General features: G+C 38.0%; 4 protein-coding genes across 5 annotated transcripts; 1 reads left to right on the forward strand and 3 right to left on the reverse strand.

Moving 5' to 3' along the window:
• Positions 1-567: 567 nt before the first annotated feature.
• On the reverse strand, positions 568-1,312 carry LOC131018974 (uncharacterized). The gene is made up of 2 exons (XM_057947657.1): positions 1,106-1,312; positions 568-1,023 (listed from the first exon to the last, which is right to left on the reverse strand). The coding sequence occupies exons 1-2, from the start codon at positions 1,214-1,216 to the stop codon at positions 568-570; spliced, it is 567 nt and encodes a 188-aa protein (XP_057803640.1). The 5' UTR covers positions 1,217-1,312.
• Positions 1,313-1,727: 415 nt separating this feature from the next.
• On the reverse strand, positions 1,728-3,790 carry LOC131018975 (uncharacterized). Its single transcript, XM_057947659.1, has 2 exons — positions 2,886-3,790; positions 1,728-2,804 (listed from the first exon to the last, which is right to left on the reverse strand). The coding sequence occupies exons 1-2, from the start codon at positions 3,102-3,104 to the stop codon at positions 1,728-1,730; spliced, it is 1,296 nt and encodes a 431-aa protein (XP_057803642.1). The 5' UTR covers positions 3,105-3,790.
• Positions 3,791-7,768: 3,978 nt separating this feature from the next.
• On the forward strand, positions 7,769-9,983 carry LOC131014289 (protein LOW PSII ACCUMULATION 1, chloroplastic). Its single transcript, XM_057942221.1, has 4 exons — positions 7,769-8,058; positions 8,788-9,360; positions 9,497-9,547; positions 9,701-9,983. The coding sequence occupies exons 1-4, from the start codon at positions 7,889-7,891 to the stop codon at positions 9,837-9,839; spliced, it is 933 nt and encodes a 310-aa protein (XP_057798204.1). The 5' UTR covers positions 7,769-7,888; the 3' UTR covers positions 9,840-9,983.
• A 373-nt stretch (positions 9,984-10,356) lies between these two features.
• On the reverse strand, positions 10,357-11,657 carry LOC131014290 (photosystem I reaction center subunit IV A, chloroplastic). 2 transcript variants are annotated; one of them, XM_057942223.1, is made up of 3 exons: positions 11,091-11,657; positions 10,801-10,866; positions 10,357-10,565 (listed from the first exon to the last, which is right to left on the reverse strand). In XM_057942223.1, exons 1-3 carry the CDS (start codon positions 11,334-11,336, stop codon positions 10,461-10,463), a joined length of 417 nt encoding a protein of 138 aa, XP_057798206.1. In that variant the 5' UTR covers positions 11,337-11,657; the 3' UTR covers positions 10,357-10,460. The 2 variants fall into 2 exon arrangements, with proteins under 2 accessions (XP_057798206.1, XP_057798205.1); XM_057942222.1 differs by having other exon boundaries at positions 10,357-10,866; positions 11,091-11,637.
• Between the last annotated feature and the right edge of the window lie 2,471 nt (positions 11,658-14,128).

A 14,128-nucleotide genomic window follows, 5' to 3' on the forward strand; every position in this document is an offset into this window, starting at 1 on the left:
GCAGCCACATTTTCCTGAGATTTATGTTGTTGAAGACGATTACAGTGGAGGAGTGTATGTTCCTTCATTCGATCTCCCTCAATCTTCCGGGTATGGAGGTGAATCCAGTGCAACATTCGAAGGTGGGGACGGATTGGAAGCAATCCAAAGATATGCTTATTTAGACCTATCAGCCGGAGATTCACCGGCGCAACAAAGTGTTGAACCGTCGGTCACTTGGGGTAATGATCAGTCAACGGGTTGGCCTTCATGGGATGAGCCAAATCCGTACCAGTACGATCGCCCAACAACTGATCGTTGTTGGGGTCCAGCTGATGATCAATATACGTACGAGCCTCAGTTTGTGGAGGATGCTGGTAATGTAGATGAAGATTATGTTCCATCATTTGAAGCCGAGACTGATACAAGCGCCTCTGAAGACTTGTCGGAGCCAGAGAACGTGAGAAGGGCGGGGATTGAATATGCAGGTTGGCAGAATTTGCAGATCGACGAGGATGATGACGAACAAGAAATAATGCTCGTTGAATAACCAAATAGAAGCACACATTAATGTAACAATATACAAAACTATGCAAGACCAAGTCTAGTGATACGGGCTTTCCTAGTTTCACACAACGAAAATATAGATCTAGCAATCTTGGCCCTGTATGCCGCCACGTTGCTATTACCCCACTCAATGGATGGAGAGCCAGATATCAGTCGTTCAGCATACATGCAGACGAAAGGCCCGCAGCTGACAGAGTCCTGCTGGTGAAACTGAACCTCCGCTGGAGCAAACACTACCGTCATAAGTGGCCACTTGTTCTTTGCCACTGTCGCATCAATGGATGTGTCATCTAGCCACCTCGACACCTGAAGGACAACTGGCAACAATCTCAGTAAAGGTAGTAAATCACCAACTCGAGTATCCTGTTGTCGAGGTGTTAGCTTGTGGAATACTGGGTCATAGACCTCGCAAACGGCTTCTCCTAACCGAATCCGACATAGGATAAAATGGTGGCCAATTATGACTGGCATGAGAACCTATGACAAACCACAATGAATTGATAAGAAACAACAGATAAAGCACAAATGACTAACGACAAATAATTGTTTAACTGATTACCTGTGTGGCATCCATCCATCCTATATGACCAGGAGGAAGTTCATGGCCTTTAACGGCTTTTCCACGTACTTGGCAGAGCCAGTCTATCTCAGGCTCCCAACCATCAGCCATTGCTGTACTAGTCAATACATGAAACTCCTTAGGGCCGAACTCAGTTCCTGCCCACTTCTCCAATAGAGCGGCCCACTCTTTCTGGAGGTATATCTACAGATCAAATAAGTAATTAAAAATTTATATCCGCACCAATGAAAACATATAAATAATGAAAGTTTACTTACAAACCAATCCGTGTCTACTATGATTGTGTTATTCATATCTACGTCATCCAGTAAATCCAGGGAACCTCGAAGTCTATTTCTCAAGGTCAAGAAATACAAGTCAATATCCTGCAACAAAGTTAAAATCAATAAGTTAGTAGACAATAATTTAACAATGTTAAAATCAATAGATTATTTACCCCAGTTGAGAATTCCTGGCTGACATTATCCACCCGCGCGAAGTCGTCGTACTCCCGTATACCACCACTTGCCTTGACATAAATCTGACCACCCCTACCCTCTCGACACCTAGCCATCCACTTCTCATAATGGTCACTGCAGTATTGTGTCACTGGACGTGGCATTTAGCTATTAACCCAAGGCGATCTCTGAAAGTTAGACGGACGCCTCACCCTCTGACTGCGACGCGGGGGCTGATCTGGTGGCTGCTCTGCTGGCGGCTGCTCTGGGTGCTGCAGCAGCAGCACTTGTGGCTGCTCTGCCTGTGGCTCAGGCTCCTCTGTCTGAGCCTGCCCTGCCGAACTGGACTGTCCCCACTCATGTGGTGCAATAGAAGTGAGCGGTTCAGCAAAGAATATCGGGGTCTCTGTTCTATACCGCGGCTTCAGGAATGGGGAAGACCAATGAGGGTAGACCTGGGTCGACCAGTCAAAAGTCTGCTCTGCCGGTGTGTAGTCGCCCTGAACAGACTGATTCATGGCCCGCCACTGCTCGTTGTAATCCGGGGTCTCTGCATAATCTGAAGGGCGTGATGGGTAGACCTGGGTCTCTGGATGGCGTGGTTCCTCATCGCGGGGGTCGTCGTCGCAGGGACGTGAAACGCTTGGCCCTGAAGCGTCGGGCCCTGAAGCACTGGGTGGAGGAGACCGTCGCTGTGGAGGAGACCGTGGCTGGTAATCATCAGGGGACCGTCGCTGGTCATCATCATCAGGGGAGTCGGGCACTGGGAAATGTTTGCTCTTCTTGCACCTATCCTTTTTACCCTTGCCCTTCAGTTTATCCACGAATTTGCCGAAGGCCTTCTTAATCTCCTGACGAATCGTCTTCTTCACCCACTTACGGTCCACCTCACCCTCGCTGGGACTGGATACAGTCCGAGATCCGCTCGACGATGAAGAAGTATGCGGCGCTGGGCGCTTGCCCGGATCTACTGAATGACGAGCCGGCTCGTGGGGTCGAGCATCCCTCACAGGGCCCCGAACACTGTGACTGCGAGTCATACGAGGTTGACTAGGTACATCCTCCTCGTCCCCGCGCTCCTCCACAACACGGGCTCCGGTCTGCTGTGGAAATTGGACACCCCGAGCTAATGGGTTGTCGGAGGGCCTGAAGCTCACCGAGAGTTCGCCCGGTGTCAGCGCTGATATGAAGTAGTGATTCGACAGATCGTCACCATCGGGCTCCAGGGGCAGGACACCACCCTAGAAAGCAACAAAGATAATATATTAGAACATAAGTAAAACCAGTAACGGTGAAACACTAAATCTTAAATAACTGATTACCTGTCCCTCGAATAGATCGCGCAGACCGTGAAGCCGGGGCTTACCCCTGAAAGTCCATCTCAAACACCGAGGGTGCGCTGTCGGATCACCGCTAGATGCTGCGACCATGTGTCCGAAGCCCGGGACGCGCTCCAATGCCCAGACATATAAAGTCCACGAAGGACCGTAGAAGTGATACTTCTCGCCCTTTCCTGTCTCTCTCGTATAATGGCATAACATCTTATACGAATACGCGCCCTAGGGGAATCTATCAAATGCAGCCAGATCATCCACCAACACCCAAAGCCACGGCTGTACCCGCGCATCCAACCCAAGAACAAGGGTGTGAGCCACACACACGAGGACAGCACGAAGGTACAGGCTCCCATCCTCATCATCCACTCGACGATCCAAATCGCACACGCGTTTGATGAGCGACTGTATGCTCATGCTTCGCGTACCGCAGAATCGTCGGTATGCCTCCACGCGACTGCAGTCGTGCTGTAATGTCGCATCGAACCTCGATCCCCCGAAATTGAGCCCAGTCACTAATGCGTAGTCCGCAGGGGAAAATCCGACTCGTGCTCCGCACAGATAGAAGCACATCTCATCGTCTTCTGACCCAATCTGCCTCGATACAATCTGGTGTAATGCTTTATTGCTCTTCGGGCCGGGCCTCCAATCAGTGAAATGCCCAAAACATGATGCTCTAAATCTTTCCAATAAATCTGAATTGCACTGTTCGCCGACCACATTTAAAGTTTCAACCAGCTGCGGAAAATGTGAATCCCTATAGTAGGTGCTGATAGCAACCTCCGTCTGGTCTATAGTGTCGCGACGAAGATATGGGACATTCGCCTATTCATTTACAAAATGAATACCATATTAAATTCAGTAAAAAAATTAAAAAATAATACAAATAGGCATAATTAAATAACTACAATTTAATCAATACCAACCAATTTAATTAAACTGCAATTTAATACTAAATTCAGTAAAATTCAGTAATATTAAACTGCAATTAAATTCTGCAAAATATTAAAATTCAATAATTCAGTAAAATACTAAAATTCGAGAAAAATAGTCAAATTCAGTAAAATATTAAAATAGTAATTCAGTAAATTCAGTAAAATTCAGTAATATTAAACTGCAATTAAATTCAGTAAAATTCAGCAATTTAATATTAAATTCAGTAAAATTCGAGTAATTCAGCAATTTAATATTAAATTCAGTAAAAATTCAGTAAAATATTAAACTGCAATTAATACCAAGCAATTTAATTAAATTCAGTAAAATATTAAAAAACTGCAATTTAATTAATACCAAGAAATAACAGTTTCATTAATTAATAATTCAACAATTATAATTAAATTAAATTCAGTAAAATAGTAATAATTAACGTAAACATACAGATAGACTGAGAAAAGTAATTTATACCTAAATAACAACTATCCGGCCGGCGACGTGTCCGGTAAAATGAATCCGGCCGGGTACATTTCAGATTGAAACTGTCCCGGCCGGACTCATTATTCCGGGCATAGTGCCGGCCGGGTAGTTTTTCTATCGACATAAAATACTTTAATTTATTAAATCGCACAAAGCCCACATACACAATGCAATTATAATTACTTAAACAAATATTTCAGATTGAAACAAATTCAGTAATACCCAGCAAAACTCGCAATAATAATTACTTAACCAAATATAATTAAATTAAATTCAGAAAATTACTAACTGATTAATATAAACATACAAATAATTAAAATGGAATATTTTATGCTAAAAAACGATCGGTCCGGCCGGTGAAGTTCCCGGAAAACTCAATCCGGCCGTATGTTTCATTTAAATAATGAATTCGGCCGGACCGATTTATCCGGCCACTTCACCGGTCGGACCGATCGGTTTTTAGCATAAATTATTCTATTCTATTCAATTTCATGAACATTAAAAATAAAAACCTGTGAAGAAGATGCCATTGATGAGTACGACGTGCTTCAATATTTTGAACTCTCTCGGTGGGTAAAAAAAAGTGAAGAAGCCGATATGTGTGGTGAGTAAAAAACCCTAGTGAAGGAAGGTAAATATAGTGGTGTTAAAAGCTTCGAAAAAAATGTGATTGAAGCCGATTGTATCGGCTTTATGTCTATCAAAAGAGAATCAAATTTTTTAGAAAGATATTTTTGACCTTTATGTATCGGTTGTTGCAAAATTCACTTGGTAACATGCATGATTTTTTTGGGTAACACGCATGCATTTAATTGGGACGGATTTTGAGTATATATATATATATATATATATATATATATATTAAATTTAAAGATATGGATTAATTAACACGATATATATAGTGTTATATACTATATATCAACATTCAAGAATAACACAATATATACAAATAATTTCAAAGAATATATGTATCGAAATTAAGATATTAAAGGGAAAAAAAATAAAAAATTTAAGATAGATACGCATGGATATATATTATTAGCTTCTTGAATTTTTTTTTTTTATGAAATTGAATAAAATATAATATTTTATGCCTAAATAATATCTATCCGGCCGGTAATTTTCAAGGAAAAATGTATCCGGCCGGGTCATTGTTTTCTGAAATGTACCCGGTCGGATACATTTCTCTGGCCATTTCACCGGCCGGATCGATGGTATATCAACATAAAAGTGTTTTTTCTATCTATTTCTATCTTTATATTAATTTTTACTATTTTGCTGAATTTAATTTAATATATTGTTTAAGTGTTAATTAGTGTCCGGTCGATAATATTTACACTTTAAATTATCCGGTCGATAATATATATACAGTTTAAAAAAATCATTTCGGACACTCAATGTGTAATCATTTCGGTCAACATCACAAATTATTGTACAAAAATGCATTGGAACTTAAAAATGTGTAAGATTGTGTAAGAAGACCGAAATGATTACTTAAGATGTTGACCCACTCAAGGGTTAATTAGTAATTTAGGGCATGGATAGCTTTGTATGATAATGGTGGGCATTTTTCAAAATATGAATAAGGAATGGGGCACTTTTGCCTATTAACACAAAATAAATTATATTATTAGAATTTATTAGAATACTAATATTAATAAAAAGTTGAATAATTATTTGATACCAAATCAAAGATCTTGCATTCATCTTTAATTTAAGATATATATAGAATATTTTTTATAAATGAAATTTGATTTTTTTTTTAAATCATCAAAATATGAAAAAGAGAATATGAGAGAAAGAGAGGGAGAGAGAGAATAGAAAATTGAAGAATGCGTATGATGAAATAGAGGAGAGAGGAGAGAGAAAATATATGGGATATGAGATTTGTTGAGTTTTATAAATACCCTTTGATTGATTCTTTAATTACAATTTTGCCACAAACTGTGTTTTCATATACTCCCTCCGTCCCAATAATGAAGACACACTTCATTTGGGCACGGAGATTAAGGGGAGATAGATTAGGTGTTAAAGTATTGGGGACCACCTCTATTAGTGTAGTTGATTACTTTAGTTTAGTGCATTTGTTTATTTCTATTTAATGTTTTAGTTGAATTTTAAATTTTGGAATTTCATAAATTTCGAAAATTTTAATTAATTTAATTAAATTAAAAAAAATGTCCAGCCGTCACACCCAGTTCTCAGTGCATAGGAGCGGTGCTAACCCAGCCGTCACACCCTCCGACGTTTCGCCACCTAGAGACTCTTCCGATTAGAGCTGCACACCGCCGCTCATCTCAACCCAATAACCGGGCGGATCAGGCGGCGGCGAAGGCATCGTAGGCAGAGAGACCAAAGGAATGAAGTCGGCCTCCGATTTGAGCTGCACACCGCCGCTCATCTCAACCCAATAACCCGGCGGCGAAGGCAGAGAGACCAAAATGGAACAAATTCATTAAATCGAACAAATTCATAAATGAATCAGATTAATTAAATGGAACCAACAAATTCATAAATTGAACAAATTCATAACCAACAGATTAATTAAATTAAATTCTCAGAATCGAACTCAAAATCGAATCCAAAAGAAAACTTAGAAACTGGAACGAAGCGGCGGCAGTCGTGACCTGCTGCTGCTCACCGGAGATCTGGAAGGAAGCGGCGGCGGTCAAACGGAAGTCAACAGTGACGTTTTTCGCTGGAAAAGGCTGGGGCGGAAGTCAGCCATCGTCGTTGTCCCCCCACCCCCTTTCCCTTCGCCTCTCCTTTTCTCTTCACAAACGAGATGGCGCCGCCGCCCTGCAAACCCTAGCCCCCCAGATCCGCCGCCCTGCAACCCCTAGCCCCTAGAACCAGAACCAGATCCGCCGCGCCTAAAAACCAGACCAGATTTCGTCTTGGGAAGAAGAAGAAGCAGGCGGCGGTGGAGGACGGCAGATCAGATCGGAGAAGGGCGGCGGAGTAGTGGAGGACGGTAGATCAGATCGGAGAAGAAATGGTGAAGGAGAAGAGAGAACATTCGAGAGAGAGAGAGAGTCAGACGATTGAATTACTAAGGCCTGGGTTTTTTTTTTGTTATTTATATTAGTGATTAAGGTTAAGTTAATTATAATTTGGTAAGCCCTAATTATTTCCATATATAGAAATGTGTCTTCATTATTGGGACAACCCATTAAGGAAAGTGTGTCTTCATTATTGGGACGGAGGGAGTAATAAATAGATTTGTGTGAAAGTTGGAGATTTAAAATAAGTAAATAAAGGTAAGTTGATAGTGTTTTTTTTTATTGTTTTTTTTTTCAATGCCAAAATTTAGAATATATATACAGCACACATATATAGGAAAATATACTTATTCTAGAAAGTAGAAAATGAATTAAAGTGGAAAAAAATGGTCAAAATTGACTTCATAAACTACTCCTATTAATCCTTTTATCAAAAAAAAAACAAACTACTATTAATCCTAAAGTTATCACGTATAGTATGAAGTTGGTGGCGTGGCTCCATAGAAACAACCAGCAATCTAAATTAAGAGCCTCAGAATGTATAGTGCGACACACAGTCTGTGACAAGTGCTTGCCATGGCCGCGCTGCTGCGGCTCCCCACCCTCATATTTGATTGTCCGGGATCTTTCCCTCACCGTCACAATTTCGCCGTCACGGCTGTCGACTACTCAATACGACGCCGGAAAAGTCGATCCTCCGCCGTCACGTGCTCCGCCTCCGGAGGGCCGTCTTCGTCGGAGATCAGGTATCATGCCCATCCTTCAATTATTTTAACTAATCGCCTACTTTTTATGATGTATGCTCGTCTTAATAATCACATATCCAATTTCTTATTCCGGTGCAGCTTCAAAATCCCATTATCGTGTTAGTGAGAAATTGCAGCTAGCTAAATGTGTTTTATTAGGATAAACACGGTTGCACGGTTATGCTTTTTGCGAATTGAACACAAGTGTTGTGTTGATTTTCACTTCATTAATTACTTGTGCTAAATTGCTAATAGTCACTTCACTTAATTAGTAGAGATTTTGTGCCCAAAACTTTTGTATGTTAGTTTATGCTCTTAATTCAATGCTTTAGGGCTCATATTTCTAACCAGCTGAAGTTTTCTGTGTTCAATTTGAAGCCAATCTTCCATTTCGTTATGTTAGTGTGCATTTCTACTCATATATACAAAGAACAGAAACTATGATCATAACAGACAGAAACTTAGCTTTTATCATTTGCTCTCACCAAGTTTTGAATAGATGCATCGGTATGGTGTTTCATGTTATGTCACAAAGCCACATTTATTACATTTCGTAGTTTCAGAATTTGAGGAGTGCCATTGGATGTTCTTTCCTTGGCTTAAGATCATGCTGAGATGTTCAAGACTAGAATGTATTAGAATGCATTAAGAATGTATGTTAGAGTGTAATCCTGTATTTCTATTGCTTCAGATAACAAGTGATCAATAACCATTTCAATTGTTGTCCAGTTCCACGGCCAAAATACGAAGCGAAGTTCTGTCTCCATTTCGCACAGTTCGAATGTTCTTTTATCTTGCTTTTATAGCTAGTGGTTCCCTTGGGGGATTGATAGCCCTCAGCCAGCTGATTGGTGCCCTCGCAAATCCATCGAGAGCTGCTGATATTACTGAAATCCTCAAGGGTCTAGGCATAGATGTAGGAGCAGTCTCTACTTTTGCATTTCTTTACTATAGGGAGAATAAATCTAAGAACGCTCAGGTGGCTAGGCTTTCGAGAGAGGAGTTTCTCTCGAATCTCAAGCTTCGTGTGGATGAGAGGAGAATCCTTCCTCTCAGTGCTTTCAGGGGAATTGCTCGCCTTGTTATCCTAGCCGGTCCTGCAAGCTTCATCCAAGACGCGTTCAAACTCAGTGAACCTTTCTCCGAGAGTCTCCTTGAAAGAGGGATTCTTGTTGTACCATTTGTGACTGATGGTGGTTCGCCTAAATTTGAGTCTGAAGAAGAAGAAGAGACGAAGGAGATAAATGGCAAAAGGAAAAGGCTGTGGCAGCTAGAGCCCGTTTATGCTGCTGAATGGAGCAAGTAAGTTGCCTGTGAACAAGGAAGAAAAGCTATTGTCTGTCTACATTTTCTTGTTGTGCCGATCTCCATTCCCTGCTGTTAATTGTCATCTCATGTTAAGGATTAATTTTGGTTTTTTCATGTAAACTGGTAACAGGTGGCTGGATGAACAAAAGAAACTGGCTAAAATCTCTCCGGAATCTCCAGTGTAAGTCTCCTTTAACATTGTTCTTGTTTATGACGTGTCTCTTTGTTTGAAATCAAAGAAGTAGAGGACTAGTGATATATGGGAGTGATTCAAAGCGTCTGAGGAAGGACTTGTGTGATTGGTGAAGAAATAATTCTTGATTTCGATGTGAAGGTACTTGTCTCTGCGCATGGATGGGCGAGTTCGAGGCAGTGGCGTCGGGTACCCACCGTGGAACGCCTTCGTTGCGCAGTTACCACCGGTGAAGGGGATATGGACCGGCCTCCTTGACGGCATGGATGGTAGAGTTTAATAACCCATCGAACTGCCCACATATTAATTCAACTTTTGTTTCTATACTTTTTTGCTTTTCATTTATGTATTATATTTGCCAAAACTCCACTCAATAGGACATATGATGTACTTACATTTAGTTGTAAATCCCTCCATCTGCAAATCTCGTATTGGCTCTTTTTAATATAGGTGGCACGTAACGGGAATGTAAATGAATGTTTGGTGGGGCATATTATAGTTTAGTTCCTAAATAATTAACCTTCTAATGAAAATGTAATTAACTATCGATAACTAGAACTAAAAGCTGCGATCAAAAACATAACAAAAAGATTGAATTGGTTCGTGTGCCAGCATTGATTTTAATAGAAAAAGAGTGGGTATCGAAACGATTTAGTTTTGATGCTCTAAAATTTTAAATAAAATTTCTTCATCTGTCTTTGTTGTGTGAGCCTGCCTTGTATGTGTTGATGGACTCTCCACAACTCATTTTCATGATTGTAGTTAAATATTAGGAAATATCCTATTAGAGATGGAAAGGTTAAAAAATAAGCACATTAAGATTGAGAAATGTATGATACAGGGGTCTGATATTTGAAAGTAGGAAATAAGGATGCTACAAATTTAAAAGTGGCATGTGAGTTCAGGCAACAGCTTCCACTTCATCCAAAGCGTAGTTGTTTGTAGATACATTTGCGTAGTTCACTTTGTTGAACCGCACCACTACCGGGTACCGACTCTTCGGATCCTGCACATAAAACAAACTTAATTTAATTTGAAGATCAAACCTAAATATTATGTATGTAAATTATTATACAATTCTCAAAAAGTTTATATATATCAAAATTCGTAAGATTAATAATAATAGTAGTAATAGATTTCGTATATCGCCATGAATCGGAAACGTATACATAAACAATAAAAACTCCAAATATAAGTAATTGACAATTTATATGATTTTGACGTATCATATGGTATCTCACCTGGTCCACAGCAACAACTGAGCCGACGCCCTTGTACCAGTACGATTCCTTCCTAAGGATTCTTACCTGTAAGAATCAATAAAAATCACTCAACATAATCAATAGGAATTAAATACTTCATACCGATTTCAAGTGATAACAATAGGTACAATTTTTTCAAGGCAATTAACAAGCTAATGGTGGAAAATTTCTAAAAAAATCTTTGATTATGGTGCAGGGTGACGGGATATAATTCAAGAACATCTAATTTAGTTACTTGAAAAACACTAATTTATTGTGTAATTAGTTACCTTAGAGCCTCTTGGGGGCCCAATTGGTGGTGGCTTGGCTGCTTTAGGGGCTTCAGCAGGTGCATCGGCGGTGGCGGCGGCGGCCGGTTTCTCCGCCTCTTCCGCCGCCCTGACAACCAGTCTTGAACTTCTGTTGTTCTTAGTAGAGAAGCATACCATGTTGGTCTTCAGAGTGTTGGAATTTGACGTCACATTTTGTGCCAACACAAATCCGCAGGCAGCAGATGCGATGCTGCTGGTTGCCATTTCCTCTCTCTACAAATTTTTTGCTCTTCAAGTTTACACAACCAGTTTTTGGTATTATTTGATATTATACAAAATAGATAAAATTAAGGAAAGTGAAGAGATTTTGAGAGGCATGGAGTTGAGGGGATATCTTTTTCCTGGACTGGATTATTGGAAGCGAGCCAATGCTGTTGCTTTAGCCATTCGGGCTCTGCCACTTGGACACCATATCCCCTTCTTTTGGATAATCTCATCTCTACACTCATTATTTTCATTTTCATTTTCTACTTTCGCTTTCTTGATTTTTTTTTTTCATTTTAGTCATTAGTATGAAGCTGAGTCACTCAATTTAGTTCTGTTTTTATAATTTGCTGTATATACTAGAGTAAGACAAACACTTGGGTGCGGCGATAATTAATTATTTATAATTAAGAGGGTTGTAATCCTCAATTAGCGTTGATTAATTTCTAATTAGTGTTTATATTTTTTAATTCAAATTTAATTTAAATGTACGTGTCGGGCATCTAAATGCACAGGAATATGCCTCCTAGAGATTACTCATGCCACGGGTACACACCGCACAATTATAAATGGCAATATGATTCACTTCAAAAAAATATTTCGTTGTGCCTTATTTCAGTTGAATGAACCGAAAATAAAATTATTAATGTTACCAAAGAAAACCAAAAACATGTATATATTAATAATATAAATTGTTTACGATATATTTTTGCGTTTAAAGTCAATATGTTTTTCCCAATATAAGAAAATATTTTTTGTTTAACTTGGGAAATAGAGAAATTGCGATTAGTTTCCTATTCTTTTGCTCTTACAAAAAGGACAGATATAAACACTAAACTATAAATGCTTGCGGTGATTGTGTTTTATTTGAATGTTGAATTGTATTTATTTGGATATTTAATTTAATTTGTAATTAAATACTTTCCCTTTCAAGAAGTTATTGATTTAAGTCTTTGTATCTCTCAAAAAAAAAAAAATGCTTGTGGTAGTAGAAGAAAATATATTTGCCTATATGCCTTCAGTTATAAAGTTATATCATCTACAAAATTTAAATTATTAATGTATACATGTATGTATATTTTATTATTTTAATTTCAAAGTCCTAGCTCGGGAACTTATAATCAATTTATCTTCCCAACATTTGAGCATTCATTCTAAACATATATCAACATTTAAAAAATTGAAATGGTTTCAGCATTTAACATAAATCTTTTGAACCCATTTTTAGTGAGTCACAAGGTCCACGTTGCAATAACTATTACACTAAAAAAATGTTGTACCAAGAACATAGAAGCACATGTATGCTATTAAATATGTCTTAATATCCATATATACTTTGTTTAACTCTTCCACTATATATCTACTTATGCGGAAAACAATAACTGCTCACCACATCAACAGTGGATACATACAGTGCAATGCAGCTTTACTGAAGCTTAAACTCAAAATCAATAAAAACCTTCAACAAAATCAAGATGAAGCTACTATTCATTGGGAAAGAATTAATGTATTATCTCAAACTACATATATCGAAATTTGAATCTCCGGAGACAATTCAAGTTTTGGATGTTTCAACCATAATCGATATTACATGATGCAACATATATATACACACACACCTATAGTCGGAGACTAAAATAAAAATACATCTTAGAATATAAAAATTTAATTATTTTCAACCTTTAAATCATTAAGATCTATGATTCATTCATCATCTTATTGGATGAATTCATGGTCTCGAGTTCGAATCTCATAAGTAGCAAAAAATTATTTTTCGCAATTCATACATATACACGGCGAATTCATACGTGTTCAGTGTTTTATGTAGAATTCATACATTTTAGCTAATTCGTATTTTATATGTTAAGAAATGTTTATATCTTTGCCCTCCCCTATATATATATACTATAGGTAAAAGATCAAGTGATAACCACATCTTTTCGTGAAAACGGAGAATCATGAACAAATATATAAAATATATGAACAAGAGAGAGTACGATCGTGAACAGTCAAATATAACATGCATATAAGATGTGACAATCTCTTATTCATGTATTTTATGTATCATAATTATTCACGATTTGATTGTCTCTTGTTCACGTATTTTATGTGTTTGTTCATGATTCTGCGTTCTCACGAAAAGACGTGGTTCTCGCTTGAATTCTAACCCCATATATATATATATGTGTGCGTGTGTGTGTATAAAATCCCCCAATTAATCTTTTCTTTGGTTAATATTTCTGGATCAGTGATGAGTTTTGGAGTGCTTCAAACTAGAATGCTTATGCATTCTCCAATCTGCTGCTTAATTTTCATAAATTTATGGCTTTGTTATTTTTTTCAATTAAAAAATAATCATACGCCGTTGTTTACTTTCAGATTATTATTATTATTATTATTATTATTATTATTATTATTATTATTATTATTATTATTATTTTCGTTCTTTAAATCGTTATTTTAACCACGTGGATTCTAGCGTGTAAATCAGCTCAGTTCCCAGAAAAAATAAATGAAGATATATTTGAAAGTTATATCTAGTTTAATCAATATATAATGTTATTTTATACATTTAAAAAAATAATGTTATTTTTCGTGAAAACTCTGAAAATAGAGATAAAAAATATTTCCCAAATTCTGATTATGTGGCTCTGCAGTATCACAAAATTCATGACCTTTCCGTAATTGATATTAACGGTTAAAATAAAAAAAGCACCATGTCACATTTTTTGCAATTTGTTTATTTACTGTAAAATTGCTATAAATCTCGTTAATATTGTAAAAATAATTTT

Source organism: Salvia miltiorrhiza, chromosome 3 (genome assembly GCF_028751815.1).
Source record: "Salvia miltiorrhiza cultivar Shanhuang (shh) chromosome 3, IMPLAD_Smil_shh, whole genome shotgun sequence".
NCBI classification, from domain to species: domain Eukaryota; kingdom Viridiplantae; phylum Streptophyta; class Magnoliopsida; order Lamiales; family Lamiaceae; genus Salvia; species Salvia miltiorrhiza.